We start from the raw sequence: 19,289 nt of genomic DNA on the forward strand, positions 1-19,289 counted from the left end.
ACATGACATGTGGAGTTCCAGTCCACTGCCATATACCAAACATTAGGATATTTAGTTGCACCCCTGACTTTTGCCCTCAGAACAGCCTCAATTTGTTGGGGCATGAACTCTACCACCGAAAGTGTGCTGGCCCATGTTGACTCCAATGCCTCCAACAGTTGTGTCACGTTGGCTGGTTGTCCTTACACATAGACAATAAATTGTCTTTAACCTGTCTCCTCCCCTCCATCTACACTGATTGAAGTTAGATTTAACAAGTGACGTCAATAAGGCATCATTGCTTTCACCTGGATTCACCTGGTAAGTCTGTCATGAAAACAGCAGGTGTTCTTAATGTTTTGTACACTCAGTATATGTCTGTCTGTGTATGTGTTTTGCACCTCTATGTGTGCGTGTATGATTACGTGTACCCCATCTCTTCACCATGTTGCAATTTGTGTCTGTGTCTGTCTGCACGTGTCACAAAAGTACCCCGGGCTGCTTGGCGTCTCTACTCCACCGACGGTACCCCCGTATCTATTTGGCACCCCAAGTTTTCTGAGCAAAAAATAATCATATTTTTTTTGTAACTTTTTTTTCCATTTTCGTTGTTGGACATAAAATACTAAACACCAGGAAATCAGCTCCAATTGATTTTAATTTATGAAATCTGTTCCCAAGTATTCCCACGCATAATAGAGAGATACGTGATTGTATAGAAATGTAAGCAAGGTTTGAAATGATCATGTTTTAGTCCAACATATCTGTTTGGGATTCTAGAGGTCAATTTGCAGTCTACAAATTATTTTGAATTATGTTCCAGCCCCCTGACTATTTAAGTGGATTTAACAAGTGACATCAAAAAGGGATCGTCGCTTTCACCTGGATTCACCTGGTCAGTCTATGTCATGGAAAGAGCAGGTGTTCTTAATGTTTTGTATGCTCAGTGTATAAACCTCAACTGTAACAGAGAATTCAAGCTGTATGTAACCTTCTAATAGAGGGGGTGAAGAGCTTGTCAGAGCAGTTCCCTGTTTCTGTCACCTGCCTCTCCCCTGTATATCTATGCTCTTTATCTGTGCTCTTCAGGACACTTATCCTATTAAAAATCAATCTGACCTGAGAAACGGACTACTCTCATATTATTGGCTAAATGATGTATGCGTCATTCGCCCATCATGCATACAGCTGAGTGGACAATTATTGACCATTCCTAGAGATCCTAAATGGAAAGCTACCAACTTATTTTGAAATATTATATTGTGGAGTTTCAGCTTGGAGCTGAAGTCTGTAAGGAAGGATTAATTATATGGACACCTTTTATTTAGAATGCATTCTCTTTTGTAATTATGACCTGGGGAAGAGATGCAACGGTGAGGGGTTTAAAGAGCCAATTGGAAGCTGACTAGCGGGCTATGACACAACCCCTCTTTCTGTATCTCAGTGGACACAGGAATGGGGAATGATGACACGTTCGACGACAGGGGCTGCCACTGTGATGTCACCATGGAGGACATAACAGCTGCACAGAAGGCTGTCATCAGAGCCGTCAGGTGAGTGCTTATCATAGACGGTTCCCTCTGCTACCACGGCAAGCAATACCGATGCACCAAGTCTGCAAACAACAGAACGCTGAACAGCTTCTACCCCCAAGCCATAACACTGCTAAATAGTTCATTAAACAGTTAATCAAATAGCTACCCGGACTATCTGCATTGACCCTTGTTGCACTAACTTCTTTGACTCACCGCATACGATGTTGCTACTGTTTACTATCTGTCCCTTTATTCCTAGTTATATGTACATATCTGCCTCAATTACCTCGTACCCCTGCACATCCACTCTGTACTGGTACTCCTTGTATATAGCAGTGGAGGCTGATAAGTGGAGGAAGGCTTCTAATAATGGGTGCAACGGAGTGAATGTAATAGCATTTTACTTTTCTATTACTTCTCTATTTTCTTTCTCTCTGCATTATTGGTAAGGGCCCGTAAGTAAGAATTTAATTGTTAGTCCACACCTGTTGTTTATGAAGCATGTGAAGAATAGAATCTGATTTATCTATATCTCTATAGAAATCTCTATGTAGACTTGTGTTTTCTTACACAATCCTTTATAAAACGTTATTTCTATTTTGTTCAGGACATGGCTGTTGTAAACAGTGTACATAGAGAATGCATACACTACAACAATCATAAACATAGACATATATTGTAAGAATATACTGTATATCTGAGCCTTCCAGGTTCTTAGATCCAGATCCAGAGCATGGACCTCCTCTATGTTGTTCTAGCCCGATCGTTCACATACTCTCACATGGCAAGACCTGTGGATACTACAGTACTGTGGTTATCTGCCTGACCAGGCAGGTGTTTTCACTGTCAGTCTCTGTCAGTCCACAGCCTACTGCTGTGAGGCTCTGTGGTGCTTCAGGGGATTCTGTTTACCCAGTGAGAGGTCAGGGAGTACAGTTTTGGGGGATGTGTTTTTTGTTACAGCTGTCCAGTTACTCACTCTCGCACCAGCAACGTGTCTCTGTTTACTAATGTGGCCACCCTAATGGTACTGTCTCTCCCTCTCCTCCCCCCTCTCCCTCACTCACCACCTCTCACTCTCTTTTTTACTACCTCTTCTCTCTCTCTCTCTCTCTCTCTCTCTCTCTCTCTCTCTCTCTCTCTCTCTCTCCCTCCCTCCCACTCTCCATTTTCCTTTACCTCCCCCTCTCCCTCACCTCTCTCTGACGGTGTCTGAAGATGTGCTATTTTGATTGGCTGCCAACACCCCAATTCCTAACACCAGGTTGTTGCTCTAGAGGACCCCCTCTCCCCTGGCCCAGCCTGCCCGCTCAGCAGGCCCCCTCAATGGGCAACGGGAGTGAAGACATGCCCCTGGCTTTCCCAGGGTGTCGGGTTGACACCCTCTCAGTCAGAACTATTATTGCAGCAGCTCATCTGTCCTTATGGTTTCCATTTATACAGTGAGGATCATGAGCAACTGGAGCCATTCTGAAGCCATCAGAGGGTCAGAATGAACCAACTGTAGATCCACTTACCTGCATCAATATTATTTACCCTGCAGTAGTTGTACTTGTACAGTACATTAAGGTTGAGGGGTAATATAATTCTAGCGTGGTTTGGTTTCAAAATAGCTCAGGCAGGTTTTGATGACATGAGCTAAGGTTTCATAATGTTCTTGTGAAAGTATTTGAGTAATATTTTCTTAACTGATGCTCTGAAAATAATAGGTAAAGGCCAGGGGTTGGAACCAAAGTTATTTTCCAGTCGTTTAGTTCTGAACAGAACCATCCGTCCCACTGTTCTACCCAGCCAAATAATGTTCTGAACCGGCTCAAACCCCCCAAAAATACCTGTTTATCATTCCTTTCTGTTTCTTTTTAAACCTCTGAAATCATCCGTTTTTTAAAAAACATTTAGCTCAACATTAAATTACCTAATGAATTATGCAGTGCAGATATGGCAGCTTGCTATGGAGCAGGCAAGCTGTAGCTCGGTGAGTTGTTTGTATCCGTGATGGAAAGACAAGTGTAGAGCACGAGATGCAACTAACATTTTGCAGGTTGGGAGAGAGTGAATGTGGAGGCTTGGCTTGAAGCGCTGGGAATTTTGTGATGACATGCATTATCTGAATTAGGCCCACAGAATTATACCTACGCAGGAGCAGCTTCTTATGGAGGAACTTTGAATGTCTTTGAACTTCAGAGTTGGATTAACGCTGGACCAGAGAAGCTAGCTAGCTAACAAGCTTGTGTGTGCGGAGTGGCACACGAATTAAAAACACATTTGACCTTTATGTAGTTAATAATCCAATGTGAAATGTGATAACTATAGTATCCCTAACTAAATGTAAATATTTTCCGGTTTTCGGTTTTGTTCCCCCGAACCAGTTCCAACACCTGGTGAATAAGTTTTTAAACAAATTAGAATGCAAATGAAAAGGAGAAGAACCATCGAAACGAAAGGAGGAGGAGGTGAACAAGGGGAAGTTTTTAAATAATAATAATAATAATATATAATGTAAATGTGATGGAATTTACAATGTATGATATTAATCCAGTTAATTTATTTATTATTAGCCTAATCATTTGTTATAAAGCAACAACAGGTGTGACTGCTTCACGTGATGTATTGTTGTCTCTACCTTCTTGCCCTTTGTGCTGTTGTCTGTGCCCAATAATGTTTGTACCGTGTTTTGTGTTGCTACCATGCTATGTTGCTGTCTTAGGTGTCTCTTTATGTAGTGTTGCGGTGTCTCTCTTGACTTGATGTGTGTTTTGTCCTATATTTTTATTTAATTTTTAATCCCACCCCCTGGTCCCGCAGGAGGCCTTTTGCCTTTTGGTAGGCCATTATTGTAAATAAGAATTTGTTCTTAACTGACTTGCCTAGTTAAATAAAGATGACTTCTTTAAAAAAAAAAGTTACAATCAGTTATTTTCATCACTTCTTGTTTTTGTATCTCAAAAATGATCAAATAAACTGAGAAATATGTTTTTTAAAGCTGATCTTGTTTTTAAAAAGAAGTTTAAATACATAAATAAAGGCTACAGTAACTGTCAGCTTCTTGCCAACATACAGGGTTATGCATAGTTAAGCTGTTGTTACCCTCTAGTGGCTGACTAAGAGATGACAGGTAGAACATTGACGGATCTCTGTGTGATTCCCCCTACTTTTCCACTCAGGATCATGAAGTTTCATGTAGCAAAGAAGAAGTTTAAGGAGACTCTGCGTCCATACGATGTGAAGGATGTGATAGAGCAGTACTCTGCAGGACACCTGGATATGCTCTGCAGAATCAAGAGTCTACAAACTAGGTGAGATGCACAGATTCACACTCTTAGAAAAAAAGGAGCTATCTAGAACCTAAAAGGGTTCTTCAGCTGTGCCCATAGGAGAACCCTTTGAAGAACCCTTTGGGGGTTCCAGGTAGCATCCTTTGGGTTTCATTTAGGAACCTTTCCACAGAGGGTTCTACATGGAACCCAAAAGGGTTCTACGTGGAAACAAAAAATGTTCTCCTGGGAACCAAAAATGGTTCTCCTATGGGGACAGCCGAGGAACCCTTTTGGAACCCTTTTTTTCTAAGAGTGCACACAATACACACACAAGCAGACACAGACACTGAAACACACACACTCACACACCTTTCTATATACGTATGTTCACCTTCTTCACTTCATTAACGTGTGTGTTTGCGTGTGTGTATACACACACACTCACCCCCCCCCCCCAAATTGTAGACATCTCATGCATCTCTATGTGTGACTGTAGACTCTTGCATTGCGTAATTGTCTGAGACTAACCAGGACTAATCAGGAGTTTGGATTGTTGACTTCGGTTACATCAGTGATATAATCCTGTTAGATATGGCATTACATTGTGTACTTTTACTGATTAATAGAGTGGAATCTACTAGTGGATTCTAGTAGTTAGTCTGTTTTGGAGAATGTAATTGTAGAGGGTGCGTGGTGCCTGTAGTTGTCCTTTTTTGCTTCGCTTCAAGAGTCTGAATGTGTGTGCGTGCGTGTGCGTGTGTGTGTTGTATTTGACCCCATGTCTCTCTCATACAGACTGGACACTGGAGTGGGCCACACCCTGAGCAGCAAACCCAGGAACATGTCCTCCCCCTCCCTGCACTTATATTACAGCCAGGCCAGGAGGAAGTCCGCCCCAGGGATGAAGTCCCTAGGGTTAGACAACCCCCCCCCCCCCAACACCAACCCCTAATAACATAAACCCCCTAGCCACTACCCCCAACTCCACCCTGTCCCCGGTCCCTCACACAGAAGATAGAGTTTGAAAGTAGATGGTGCTATGTCCATGTGTTCATCAGGGAGCACAAAGCCTGTGTTTCTAGATCCACAGAGATGGGATAGGTTTAAAGGTGAAATGGTGATGGCTCAACCTGCAGGCTCCCAATGGGACTAGAAGAGTTTCCATCATATTGCTTACACTATCCAGTTACTTTTAGATCTTTTGATTTCGATCACCATAGTTCTGTATATTGACTAGAAAGTGCTAGACATTGCTTTCACTGAAGCAACCCAGTTGTAGGAGCTTTGGACTCCCTGATGACACATGCTTTCTAACCAATGGACGCATTCAACTAGTAGATGTTACGTGTGTAGCATCTCGCCAAGCGTGTGGTAGAAGAAAAGCTGTTATGAATGTGTGGTCTGTTTCAAATCTTTTGCATGTTGCTGTGCTTCGGGGACATAGATTGACAGCTGCTGCTGTATCTTTACTAACAGACTTTTCCTCCTTCAAAGGATTGGCTAATGACTAAGGATTTTGTCAACCAGAGGAGGCTGGTTGGATGAGCTATAGGAGGGCGGGCTCATTGTAATGGCTGGAATGGAATAGTATCAAACACATCAAACATATGGAAACTACATGTTCAACTCTGTTCCATGAATTCCATTCCAGCCATTGCAATGAGCCTATCATCCTATTGCTCCTCCTACCAGTCTCCTCTGCTCTCAACATGGATATTTTGTGAACAAAGAGAATGGCTGTAGTTACTAGTTGGTGCAGATTGTTGTTTTTTATCATGCACTGTAGATTGCATTGTAGTTGATTTAAACTGTAGTTTAGAAACACTGTGTGATCGTGTTTTAACTATAGCCTGCCCTCACAAAAAAAACACATGTCAAATTTGCAGTTTTACATGTGAATGTGTGTTTAATTTCACACTGCAGATTAGATTTTTAAATGTGATCGTTTTTGCACAACTTGAAATTCCACATGTGAGAGTGAAAATCTAATTTTCCCATGTGAAATAATGTTATTCTCCTGATTTGAAATTGTTTTGTTAACATGTTGCAGTAGCAATGTTTCCACCGGTGGAATTAGGGTGACCACATTTAAAAAGCCCAAATGTGGGACAAGGGCATGGTTATGCGGGACATTTGCGACAGAATATTTGTTTGCTAATGGTTAATGGATCACTTTCAAAATGGCGACATAGTTTTTCTGTATGAAGGTCACTGCCTGTTAAAGGGGCAATCCTTAGTTGCTACATCCATTTTTGGATATATAAATTAATTAAATGTACCCATTGATTTTTGTTTTATATAACTTGTAAATAAATGCCTCATGTTGTAGCCCACCAGAACCCAAAATATAAGCTTGTTTTACTCCAATGTTTGTAAACAAAGTACAATTTTAATTTGTTTAATGTTTTTATTTTTTTAAACACCATATAGCCTAAAAACATAGTTAAAACTATAATATTGATATCATGGATGGTCAATATCAAGCAAAACTGGGAGTTTTGGAAATATTTTTAATATACTGAGGAACTATCATTAGCAATGGATGTTAAAAAAACGACTTCATTGACTTTCTGTGTGAGGTGAAGAAAAAAGGACTGATCTTAGCTTATTAGTGGTGGACGTGATGAGTTATGACAATCAGAAATCAAACATTGCCAATCGGGCACTTTCCTACTTTTGCATGCAGCAGGCCAAGTCGGCCTACTTCTTTGTGCTCAGGTGCACGTGCTCGCTCAACATTATCAGGAAACAGAAAACCAGACACGTGCTCATTGCTCACATGGAGCACTCCAAACAAAATACAAAATATATATTAATTTTTTTACAACTAGTAGTGGTTATGAAATAAAACAAAACGTGAATGACTGTAGCATAAGTAAAACATGCATTAGCAGAAATTCATATAACCAAATTATGGGGGTTTAACTGTACATTTTCTAGGCCTACTGGTGACACAAGTTATTGGGAATTGATCAAACAAATAAACAATCAAAGGAAAAACAATTGAAACAATGAAACAATGAAACAATGAATGCGCCAGAATTGGTGGGAGATGGCTGAGCGCATTCTGGTGCGGCCCTGAATGGGCGACCAGATGTAGCTGGAAGTGGGAAAATTTACGTGAAAGAAATGCCACATGTGGGGAATTATTTTTGTCAAGAAAGGAAAAAGTACATGTGAAACTTCACACATAAAACCACCTGTCTGACCCATGTGAAAATATAATGTACCAACTGGCTATCAAAGTCCACTATTTGTGTTTAATTCAAAGAAATGTGTGTATCATAGGGTGGATCAGATACTGGGTAAGGGCCAGATCCCCATGGACAAAAAGATCAGGGACAAGCTTCACCCTGATGGGGACACACTGGAGGACATGAGTATGCTGGGACGTGTGTGTAAAGTGGAGAGACAGGTGAGCGTTTGAGCAAATTACACTGAACAAAAATAGAAACGCAACATGTAAAGTGTTGGTCCTATGTTTCATGAGCTGAAAAAAAAGATCCCAGAAATTTTGTGAGCATTTCTCTTTTACAAAGATAATCCATGAACCTGACAGGTGTGGCATATCAAGAAGCTGATAAAACAGCACGATCATTATTAACAGGTGCACCATGTGCTTGGGACAATAATAGGCCACTCTAAAATGTGCAGTTTTGTCACACAGCACAATGCCAAATGCTGACAGCAGGAATGTCCAAAAGAGCTGTTTCCAGAGAATTTAATGTTCATTTCACCACCATAAGCCGTCTCCAACGTTTTGTTTGAGAATTTGTCAGTATGTCCAACTGATATCACAACCGCAGACCACATGTAACCACCCCAGCTCAGGACCTCCACATCCAGCTTCTTCACCTGTGGGATCCTCTGAGACCAGCTACCCAGACAGCTGATGAAACTGCGGGTTTACACAACGGAAGAATTTCTGCACAAACTGTCAGAAATCGTCTCAGGGAAGCTCATCTGCATGATCGTGGTCCTCATCAGGGTCTTGACCTGACTGCAGTTCGTAACTGACTTCAGTGGACAAATGCTCACTTTCGATGAGTTTGGACATCGACAAAAGTTTGGACACACCTACTCATTCAAGGGTTATTATTTTCTACATTGTAGAATAATAGTGAAGACATCAGAACTATGAAATAGCACATATGGAATGATGTAGTAGCCAAAAAAGTGTTAAACAAATCAAAATATATTTTAGATTCTTATAAGTAGCCATCCTTTGCCTTGATGACAGCTTTGCACACTCTTGGCATTCTCTCAACCAGCTTCACCTGGAATGCTTTTACATCAGAATTGAAGGAGTTCCCACATATGCTGAGAACTTGTTGGCTGCTTTTCCTTCACTCTCAACCCAAACCATCTCAATTGGGTTGAGGTTGGGTGATTGTGGAGGCCAGGTCATCTGATACAGCACTCCATCACTCTCCTTCTTGGTCAAATAGCCCTTACACCTGGAGGTGTTTTGGGTCATTGTCCTGTTGAAAAACAAATGATAGTCCCACTAAGAGCAAACCAGATGGGATCGCTGCAGAATGCTGTGGTAGTCATGCTGGTTAAGTGTGCCTTGAATTCAAAATAAATCACAGACAGTGTAACCAGCGAAGCAACCCACACCATCACACCTCCACCTCCATGCTTCATGGTGAGAACCACACATGTGGAGATCATCTGTTCATCTACTCTGCATCTCACAAAGACACGGTCTGGCCCAAAAATCTAAAATTTGGACTCATCAGACCAAAGACAGATTTCCACCGGTCTAATGTCCATTGCTCGTGTTTCTTGGCCCAAGCAAGTCTCTTTATCTTATTGATGTCCTTTAGCAGTTGTTTCTTTGCAGAAATTTGACCATGAAGGCTTGATTCACGCAGTCACCTCTGAACAGTTGATGTTGAGAGGTGTCCTGTTACTTGAACTCTGTGAAACATTTATTTGGGCTTCAATTTCTGAGGCTGGTAACTCTAATGAACTTATCCTCTGCAGCAGAGGTAACTCTGGTTCTTCCTTTCCTGGGTCGGTCCTCATGAGAGCCAGTTTCATCATAGCGCTTGATGGTTCTTGCGACTGCACTTGAAGAAACTTTCAAAGTTATTGAAATGTTCTGGACTGGCTGACCTTCAAAGTAAAGTAATGATGGACTGTCGTTTCTCTTTGCTTATTTGAGCTGATATCATAAAATGACTTGGTATTTTACCAAATAGGGCTATCTTCTGAATACCATCCCTACCTTGTCACAACCCAACTGATTGGCTCAAACGCATTAAGAAGGAAAGAAATTCCACAAATGAACTTTTAACATGGCACACCTGTTAATTTAAATGCATTCCAGGTGAGTACCTCATGAAGCTGGTTGAGAGAATGCCAAGTGTTTGCAAAGCTGTCATCAAGGCGAATGGTGGCTACTTTGAAGAATCTCACATATAAAGTATATTTTGATTTGTTTTTTGGTTCGAAAAATGAATCCATATGTGTTATTTCATAGTTTTGATGTCTTCGCTATTATTCTACAATGTAGAAGATAGTAAAAAATAAAGAAAAACCCTGGAATGAGTAGGTGTGTCAAAACTTTTGACTGGTACTGTATATATCCGTATATATGATGGGATGCATAGACATTATAGACAGTATGTGGATAGAATATGTAGTATATCTGTATAATACGTATATAGAATAGTATACATACAGCAATAGTTGAATAGAATGGCCTTGACTAAGCTACAGTATATACTGTACATATGGCAGACAGCGTGTATGGCTTCGTGTGGGCAAGCGGTTTGTTGATGTCAACATTGTGAACAGAGTGCCCCATGATGGTGGTGGGGTCATGGTATGGGCAAGCATAAGCTACGGACAACAAACACAATTGCATTTTATTGATGGCAATTTGAATGCACAGAGATACCGTGATGAAATCCTGAGGAGCATTGTCGTGCCAATCATCAACCATCACCTCATTTTTCGGCATGACAATGCACTGCCCCATGTTGCAAGTGTCTGTACATACTTCCTGGAAGTTGAAAATGTCCCAGTTCCTCCATGGCCTGCATACTCACCAGACAAATCTCCCATTGAGCATTTTTTGGATGCTCTGTATTGACGTGTACGACAACGTGTTCCAGTTCCCACCAATATCCAGCAATTTCGCACAGCCATTGAAGAGTGGGACAACATTCCACAGGCCACAATCAACAGCATGATCAACTGTATTCGAAGTAGATGTGTAGCGCTGCATGAGGTAAATGGTGGTCACACCAGATGCTGACTGGATTTCTGATCCACGCCCCTACTTTTTTAAGGTATCTGTGACCAAGAGATGCATATCTGTATTCCAAGTCATGTGAAATCCTTAGATTAGGACCTAATTCATTAATTTCAATTGACTGATTTCCTTATATGAACTGTAGCTTGTTGCATTTATATTTTTGTTCAGTGTGTATAGTGTGTGTTTGTCACTTGCACAGTGAACCCTTGTTGCTTTTAACTGTCACCCCCCGTCCCCCAGGTGACGTCCATAGAGTCAAAGCTGGACTCTCTGCTAGATGTGTACAGGCAGGGCTCGTCTGCCCTCACCCTCTCCTCCCTGCCCCTTTTCGAGCTGGAGCACCAGACATCCGACTACCAGAGCTCCATCCTCAGCAAGGACCTGCCCTCTGGCCCCCACCTGGGAGGGGAGTGTGTAAGAGGGCATCCAGGTGAGGGGGGTGGGGGTATGTCCCGGTCAACAACAGGTGACCATCTCTCCAGGGGCCTCCAGCTCATACTGGCCCCCAGCGAGCTCACCCTCAACACCTGCCCCCCCCCCTACCCTGCCTCCACCGCATCCCCCACACCCATGCCCTTCCTGCTCCCTGATAGCCCATACCCGCTCCTCGCCACCCCCAGTAGTTTCCCCAGGCGAGTGCATTTCCCTAAACTCCTGCCCCCTCCACCATCTGCTGGTGCCGCCACCCTCCAGCTGCCCACCACTGGCCCCCAGCACAGACGCCCCCTCTGCCCCACCCCAGATGCTCCTCGAAGGGGTAGGCTGGAGGAGAGCTCAGGCCCCTCTGTGATGGTGGGCTCCAGTGTGGACGATGGAGAGGAGGACAGAGAGGGGGAACATGCCCAGAGCAGGGTGCAGCTGAGGGGGAAGCCCCACTTGAGGGAAGAGGGCCCCTGGAGGAGGCACTTGAGCCTGGAGGTGGACCCCTTGCTGCTGCTCTCCTCTGGATGTGAGGGGGTACCCTCTGAGCAGGGACAGGGGCTGGGGAAGTCCTGGTCAGCACACAACCTTACCCAGCCATCTGCAGACAACCCCCCCAACCTGTCCTCTCCCCTCGGCAACAGTAGCAGTTCCAGAGATGGCTCCCAAGGCAACCCCGACGTTAGCAACTGGCGTGAAACAGACCTTTTCATCACTGTCTGTGACCTGGAGCCGCAGTTTGATTTCCTGTCCCAGGAGAGTGGCTTCCTGTCCCATCCCACAGCAGACGGTACTGGCTGCTTGGACCTCTTGCTTTCTGAAGATGGGGGGTCCTCAAGCAGTTTGACAGGACCCCACATCCCCACAATGGACAGTGCAGAGTCCCTCAACCAGCCTCCCCATGTACGACTAAAATAACTATTCCATAGGAGTGAATAAAATAACCCCTTCCCCCCAACACACACATTACTAATACGACCATCCAGCATAGAGGATTCACTCTGTTTTTAAGATGTTTGAGGTGTCAACAAAAGATGTCCTCTCATGCATATCATTGCATGGACTATTTCCTAAAACAGCAACAAGCTGAGAAACTAACAGGGGAAGGGGAGATGGGGGAGGAAGATTGAACAAAAGAGAGGTTGGTCAGATAGTGGTACTGTTTGCTCTCTCGACTATGCATGACCACCGCATGTCTAAACTGCACTTTAGGGTCGAGAGCATTCAAGCCCCCGAGCCCCTTCGATAGCCTTGGAACCACAGTTATGATGGCTGAGTCCAACCTCATAAGCCCACAGCTCACCTGTTTTTACCTGCATGTTCCATTCATGTATCTTCCAAACCCTTGAGAGGCAATTTGGAGCTGTCAGCTATTATTACCCAAGTATTCCTAACAAGCTCACCATTTAATAATAGATAATACAATAATTAATTTGATATTAACATAAGAAGATAAACCTTTTGAAGTAAATTTGTCAATTATTTTCCTAATAAATTGTACAATCTTGTGAGGCCATTTGATTTTGAACAAATCCAATTTGCTGATTGCGTGCTCCAGTAGGATTCATTGTTTTGGACTTTTAAAGGCATTTAGTGAAAGACAAACAGCAGCCAAATAAGATCAGTTATGACTGTGATACAGTAGATAGTGAAACAAGGCTGTGGTACACTGCAGTTGTCGGTCACAATATACACTACAGAATGCAGGGTTTCTTGTCTTACAGCTCATGTGTACCACTGCCTTGTGGTACACAGGCAGCAGCACTGTTTGACTGCCACTCAGCCTGAACACAGATGCCTGCTCTTGAATGAGAATATGCACAAAACTGTGTCAGCCATTTTGATTTCCTCTATTTTGCACCTTTTTGTTCTTGAAGAAGAGACAGACACAACGGTCTTAAATGTCTTCTGTGGAGTTAACGATGAAAGCTTACATTCAACACATTTGTTTTTATGGTGCATAAGTGCACTTGGCTTAGCTGATTAACAATTACACTGTAGAATGCAATATGTACAGATGAATGCCAAAATACAGAAAACACTTGAGTAAATTAGGGATTCAAAGTACATTGAAAGCAGGCTATTTCACACAGGTGTGTTTCCTGAGTTAATTAACATCCCATCATGCATAGGGTCATGTATAAAAATGTCCAGTTGCCCATTATTTTGGCTACCATGGCTAGAAGATCTCAGTGACTTTGAAAGAGGGGTCTCAAAGTAGCAGAAGGGGTTTATTACAGGGTGTGTGTGTTTGTGCGCATATTAAAAAATACTATAGTATACTCTGGTATAAATACTATAGTATTTACTGTAGTGTTTTTGCAGACTTTACTGTAGTATTTACTGTTAACTATAGCGTAAAAACTGTAGTAAAAGGAGAACTTTAGTATATACTATAGTAATTAATGTAGTGTTTTTTGCGGATTGTAATATACTGTAGTATTTACTGTAGTGTTTTTGCTGACATTACTGTAGTCTTTACTATAGTGTTATTGTATTATAATCTTTGACATAGAAGTGAAGGCTTTCTCCTTCAAGAAACCTTCTGGAGAACTAATAAAAGAGCACATTTAGCATAACCTGTAGGACTGGGGTCTGAACGGATAGTTCAGAGCTTCTGCTCTTTTCCATAACCTGTAAGGAACACAATATATGGTCTATACTTGGCATGTAGGTTTCTCACTTATGGGTGGCACAAATTGCGATATTGAGTAGGGAATGGTCAGGGTATATACAAAGGAAATACTGTAGTATTTACTATAGTTTACTGTAGTATTTGTGTAGTATTTACAAAAAAAAATGTTGGGATAATACTGTAGTATTTACTATAGTATTCTACAGTATACTACAACATTCTATAGTAAGTACTACACATGATCGAGGGATACTACATTGTGTAATATAATATTCTACATTTTACTATATCATTATTTTCTATAGTAAGTACTGTAGTATTCTATAGTAAACTGTAGTATATTTTCATGTGTGTGTGTCTCTCTCAATCAACAGATCTCAACCCAATTAACCCTTATGGGAGATTCTGAAACGCGACGCCTGAGACAGCGTTTTCTACCACCATCAACAAAACACCAAATTATAGAGTTCCAGACATTAGAATCTATTCCAAGGCACATTGAAGCTGTTCTGGTGGCTTGTGGTGGCCCAATGCCCTATTAAGACACTTTATGTTGGTGTTTCCTTTATTTTGGCAGTTACCTGTATATAATTTATGTTAATACAGTATGTGACCTGCAAAATCTACATAGCTGTGTGTTAAAATGGGATATTATATGACTATGGCTGCAGTGTTTGAGCGGAGTTGGTACGATAAATGCGCAACTGAAAGCACAATCGTTTGGAGACTTTGGAACCTGCATATGTAACTGGTTGTTTTATGCTCTGTAATGAAATGTTTTCCAGATACATAATCATGTGACAGACAGGAGGTACTTGTAGAGGTCAGCTCCATTGGAAGAAGGCTGAGTATCGAATCCACTTAGTTAACTATAGAGTATGGAGTCTTCCATTGAAGAAATGTCATGCTTGGTCTGCAGACTGAAGTTATATCAAATTTACTGGTTAATTAATGGTTAATTTCCCTTAGTTTATTCTGTAAATGCTTAACAGTGCCTTTCTTGCATTTTAATATGATTATAGTTATTTTTTCTCCACTGGGCTGCATATGTAGCTACAGTGCCTAGCTACGTAGAATAACTCATACAGGTGTAAGCTCAGTTTCTGAAACTTGGATAACACACTTTTAATGGCTGCAAATCTACTACAGTACATCTTCTATATCACTTGTACTGTCATTTATTATCCAAAACAGGCCTAAAAGGGCAATTCAACCACTTTTCAACCTTATTTTCATTATCTCCAGCACAATTACAGTGTCTTCATATATGAAAACGGCGCATTTCTAGAAAAAAATATATGAAGTAAAAAAGTATGCGAACATCAAAAATAAACATTTATTTAACAGTGATTCCCTAACACTATGAGACTCGCGGTGATGTGGGGAGCAAGAAAATACCCTCCCTCTGGCTAGAAACTCATTGCAGGTTTTGATTTTTTTTGTTGAAAAATCACAGTTTTGTTTACTTTTAATCCTACCCTGTTTTAAGGACTTTTCTTATTATCTTTTTAACCACAGATCATAGAAACGGCCTGTTTTCACATACACTGAGGGAGTTTCTCAATATGCATACTACCTTGCTCCACACTCTCATGCTCTGAGTGCATTCTCCAATGCTTTCTCTTGAGTATGTTCTTGTGAGGACGAGCGTGTGGAGAATGCATAAAACATTACGTTTGAGAAGCACTCACACTTCCCCCTACTGTATTACCTCACGCTTCACTTCCCCATTCCCTGAACCTTCATCCAGCCAGGACAATGGCAAGAATAGACTAAACAAAAAATGACCTAAAATTTATATTATGCAAGATATATGTCAATTCTTCATGGGTAGCTAGCTAACTATTCTTCATGGCTATCTGGCTAGCTAAAAGTAGTAGCTAGCCAGATAGCCCTATTGACTTATTATGGGCTTGCGATCTACGGTACATAGGCAGGTAAACATTAACACAGCGTGTATTTATTAACATATCAAGATAAAATATTGTAGTCAGGCAACATATGAGATGTGAAGAGACATTTCATTCCGAAGTCAGTGTATTTTCTCTCGCTTCAGCTTAAATAATGGCCGTCATTTTTTACGTGGCTGCGTCATATTTCTTTGCATACTTTCAATTATTTCAATTGAAGCTTGCATTGATGCATGCTTCAAAATATGTACTATTATACAATGGGTGGGTCTAATCCTGGATGCTGATTGGTTAAAACCACATTCCAGCCGGCATCTATTCCACAAGTTACCACCGGCTAACTCTATGACTTTGAAATATCTATTTACTCTCACTGCGCAATCCACTGTCTCATCAACCCAGCCAGGCAATTTATAAACTTGATCTCTACTATAAAAAGCATCTAGACATTATCTCCCATTTCTTTTAGACTATCATTTGGTTTTCAACAGCAGAGATTTGTATAAACCGTGCAGTCTGTCTGCCCCGACATTTGCAATATTGTTTCAATATTGAAATTTATCTCCAGCTGTCCCGTAGTAATGAACATATCGGGACCAGACAGACAGGCAGATTTTCTTAGCCAGTCGAAATCATGAATCAGCTGGTATCATTTTTATGAATATATACAAAGAAATGTCAACAGAAAACAGGACAAACTAAATGAAGTTGAAGAGCAGCTAGTTTGCAGTCTTTCTAGCTTCAGACTGAAGTGATTGTGTTAGCTGTATTGTTGGCTAGCTCCTATGATCAACAATGTCCTAACGAGAGAGCACATTTTCTATGTCAGGCGAAATCGCGCATCATTAGCTCATTGTTATGGATGTATCTAAATAAATGTCACTAGAAAACAGTTTAAACAAATAACAGCAAATGAGCCACTTTGCTGTTATTCTGGCTGTAGTTAGCCGTAGTTGGCTAGCTATCAAACAAGGAATAAGAACGTTTCCAGCCAGTACGGCAATGGAACATTTAGAACTAACTACAGAGTTGCGTCCATGGATGCAGAACAAAAAGATATAACGACTGGGTCGCGTCTCTGGCAACCGAACCAATAAATCGAACGACCAGCCGGCTTGTGTAGTAACCTTAGATTTGTGTCGGGACTATATCTCGTGGAAGAATGAAATAATATGAATTCATTTATCAAAATAATGTTTTTTATGACAATATGTCAATCATTATTTGAATATGTTGGTAACTCCTTGTATAAAAGTGATAATTCCCTTGAAGCCGGAGAAGACAGGATAATTGTAAAGAATGATTTTTAAACCTTCAGACAATTAAGACATGGATTGTGTATGTGTGCCATTCAGAGGGTGAATCGGCAAGACAAAAGATTTAAGTGCCTTTGAACGGGGTATGGTAGTAAGTGCCAAGCGCACCAATTTGAGTGTGCCAATAACTGCAATGTGGCAAGGTTTTTCACACTCAACAGTTTCCCATGTGTATCAAGAATGGTCCACCACCCAATAGACATCCAGCCAACTTGACACAACTGTGGGAAGCATTGGAGTCAACATAGGCCAGCATCCTTGTGGAATGCTTTCGACACGGTGTAGAGTCCATGCCCCTACCAATTGAGGCTGTTCTGAAGACAAAGGGGGGTGGAACTCAATATTAGGAAGGTGTTTCTAATGTTTTGTACACTCAGTGTATGTAGATACTGTTTTGGTGCTGGAGATAATGAATACAGCAGAATTGCCCTTGAAAATACATGGTTGATAATGTTAACATTCCTAATTCTTTCAAATTAATGTATTAAAGTGCACATAACAGAGGTTACAAGATCTCTGTGGAGGAGAAATACAAAATGAATTGTAATATTATACATCAATAAACTACAAACATGAAAGTATTTTTTGGTCTGGATGTCTTGAATGAAATACTGTATAACCACACAAAGTTGCACTATAAAAAGAGGCTTAGGGCTAGGATTACAAAACTACTGGTAGTTGACAAAAGTTATTTCCGGTAATGTTAGTAATTAACAGGTAATCTATGGCAATCTATGGTAATTCTGGTCATTTACACTTGATTAACTTTTAAAAATGTATTCATATAAAGTATTAATTTGTTATATCTGTGTCCATATTGTCCATGGGTTTCTAGATGATAGACCATAAGGTTAATGAAGAATCAAATCAAATGCATTTTTATTTGTCACATGCGCCAAATACAGAAAGTGTAATACTTTCCCGTGAAATGCTCATTTACCATCCCCTTCCCAACAATGCAAATAAAAAGTAAGACAAGTAACAAATAGATAACTCTGCATCTCTTCCAACTATTTACTTTTTCACAGTTTGGCATGACATTGACATTAACATAGTTAAATAGATAAAAGTGTGAACAAAATATAAAGGATATTTCATGTTGAAACTCTCATATTAAACACCAATGGTATTCACTAAGTTGATGAGTTGTATTTAGGATAATGTTTACAGTTTTGATTTTAAAATAATTATTTTACTATTTTGTAAGAGGGCCAGAGATAATTAATGACACCTGTGATAATCTGAATTACTCAAAAAGCCACTAGATGTCCTGTGATGAAAATGACATAAAATCCTTGAAAGTTACAAAAATTGTTTTTTTTTGTTGAGAATTTGTCAGTACATCCAACCGGCCTCACAACCACAGACAGCTTATAACCACGCCTGTCCAGGACCTCCACATCCATTTTTTTCACCTGCGGGATTATCTGAGGAGGGGGAGGAAGGGTGCTGAGGAGTATTTCTGTCCGTAATTAAGCCCTTTTGTGGGGAAAAACTCATTCGGATTGGCTGGGCTGGCTCCGCAGGGGGTGGCCTATGCCCTCCCAGGCCATTAGGGCCTAATTCATTTATTTCAATTGTCTGATTTCCTTCTATGAAGTGTAACTCAGTAAAATCTTTGAAATTGTAACATGTTGCGCTTATTTATTTGTTCAATATAGATAATAGCCTTCAAGAGAGGAGAGGCAGAGCCATAGGAAGAATCTCAATTACATTTCTTTGATTCCTCGCTTCCTCTCTCCTCGCCTCCTTCTCAAAACCCATTGGATTAGAAGGTCAAATGTGGGTGACGGAGGGTGATTCTCATATATACACCAATCAATATACCTCCCCATCTTTGATACTACCGCCTATGCCCTACTATGCTAAAATGTCTGAGTAAGAGGAAGCTCCTCTAAGTCTGGTTCATGTTGCTTTCAAAAACCAAGTGGGAAGGTGGTAATTACCAGTTGTGAAGTCATAAATACCA

General features: G+C 41.0%; 1 protein-coding gene across 3 annotated transcripts in view; it reads left to right on the top strand.

The window, feature by feature from the left end:
• Window positions 1–17,901, top strand: part of kcnq5a (potassium voltage-gated channel, KQT-like subfamily, member 5a) — a 110,559-nt gene extending 92,658 nt beyond the window's left edge. For 2 of the 3 annotated variants that reach the window (XM_020481748.2, XM_020481749.2), the window contains 4 exons: window positions 1,424–1,532; window positions 4,679–4,810; window positions 8,060–8,186; window positions 11,280–17,901. In XM_020481748.2, the coding sequence (XP_020337337.1) occupies window positions 1,424–1,532; window positions 4,679–4,810; window positions 8,060–8,186; window positions 11,280–12,377 (1,466 nt within the window). In that variant the 3' untranslated portion in view covers window positions 12,378–17,901. The remainder of the gene's footprint in view (window positions 1–1,423; window positions 1,533–4,678; window positions 4,811–8,059; window positions 8,187–11,279) is intronic. The other variant, XM_031823528.1, reaches the window with a different exon arrangement.
• The last annotated feature ends 1,388 nt before the right edge of the window (window positions 17,902–19,289 follow it).

The sequence above is a fragment of the Oncorhynchus kisutch genome, linkage group LG4 (genome assembly GCF_002021735.2).
Source record: "Oncorhynchus kisutch isolate 150728-3 linkage group LG4, Okis_V2, whole genome shotgun sequence".
Classification (NCBI taxonomy): domain Eukaryota; kingdom Metazoa; phylum Chordata; class Actinopteri; order Salmoniformes; family Salmonidae; genus Oncorhynchus; species Oncorhynchus kisutch.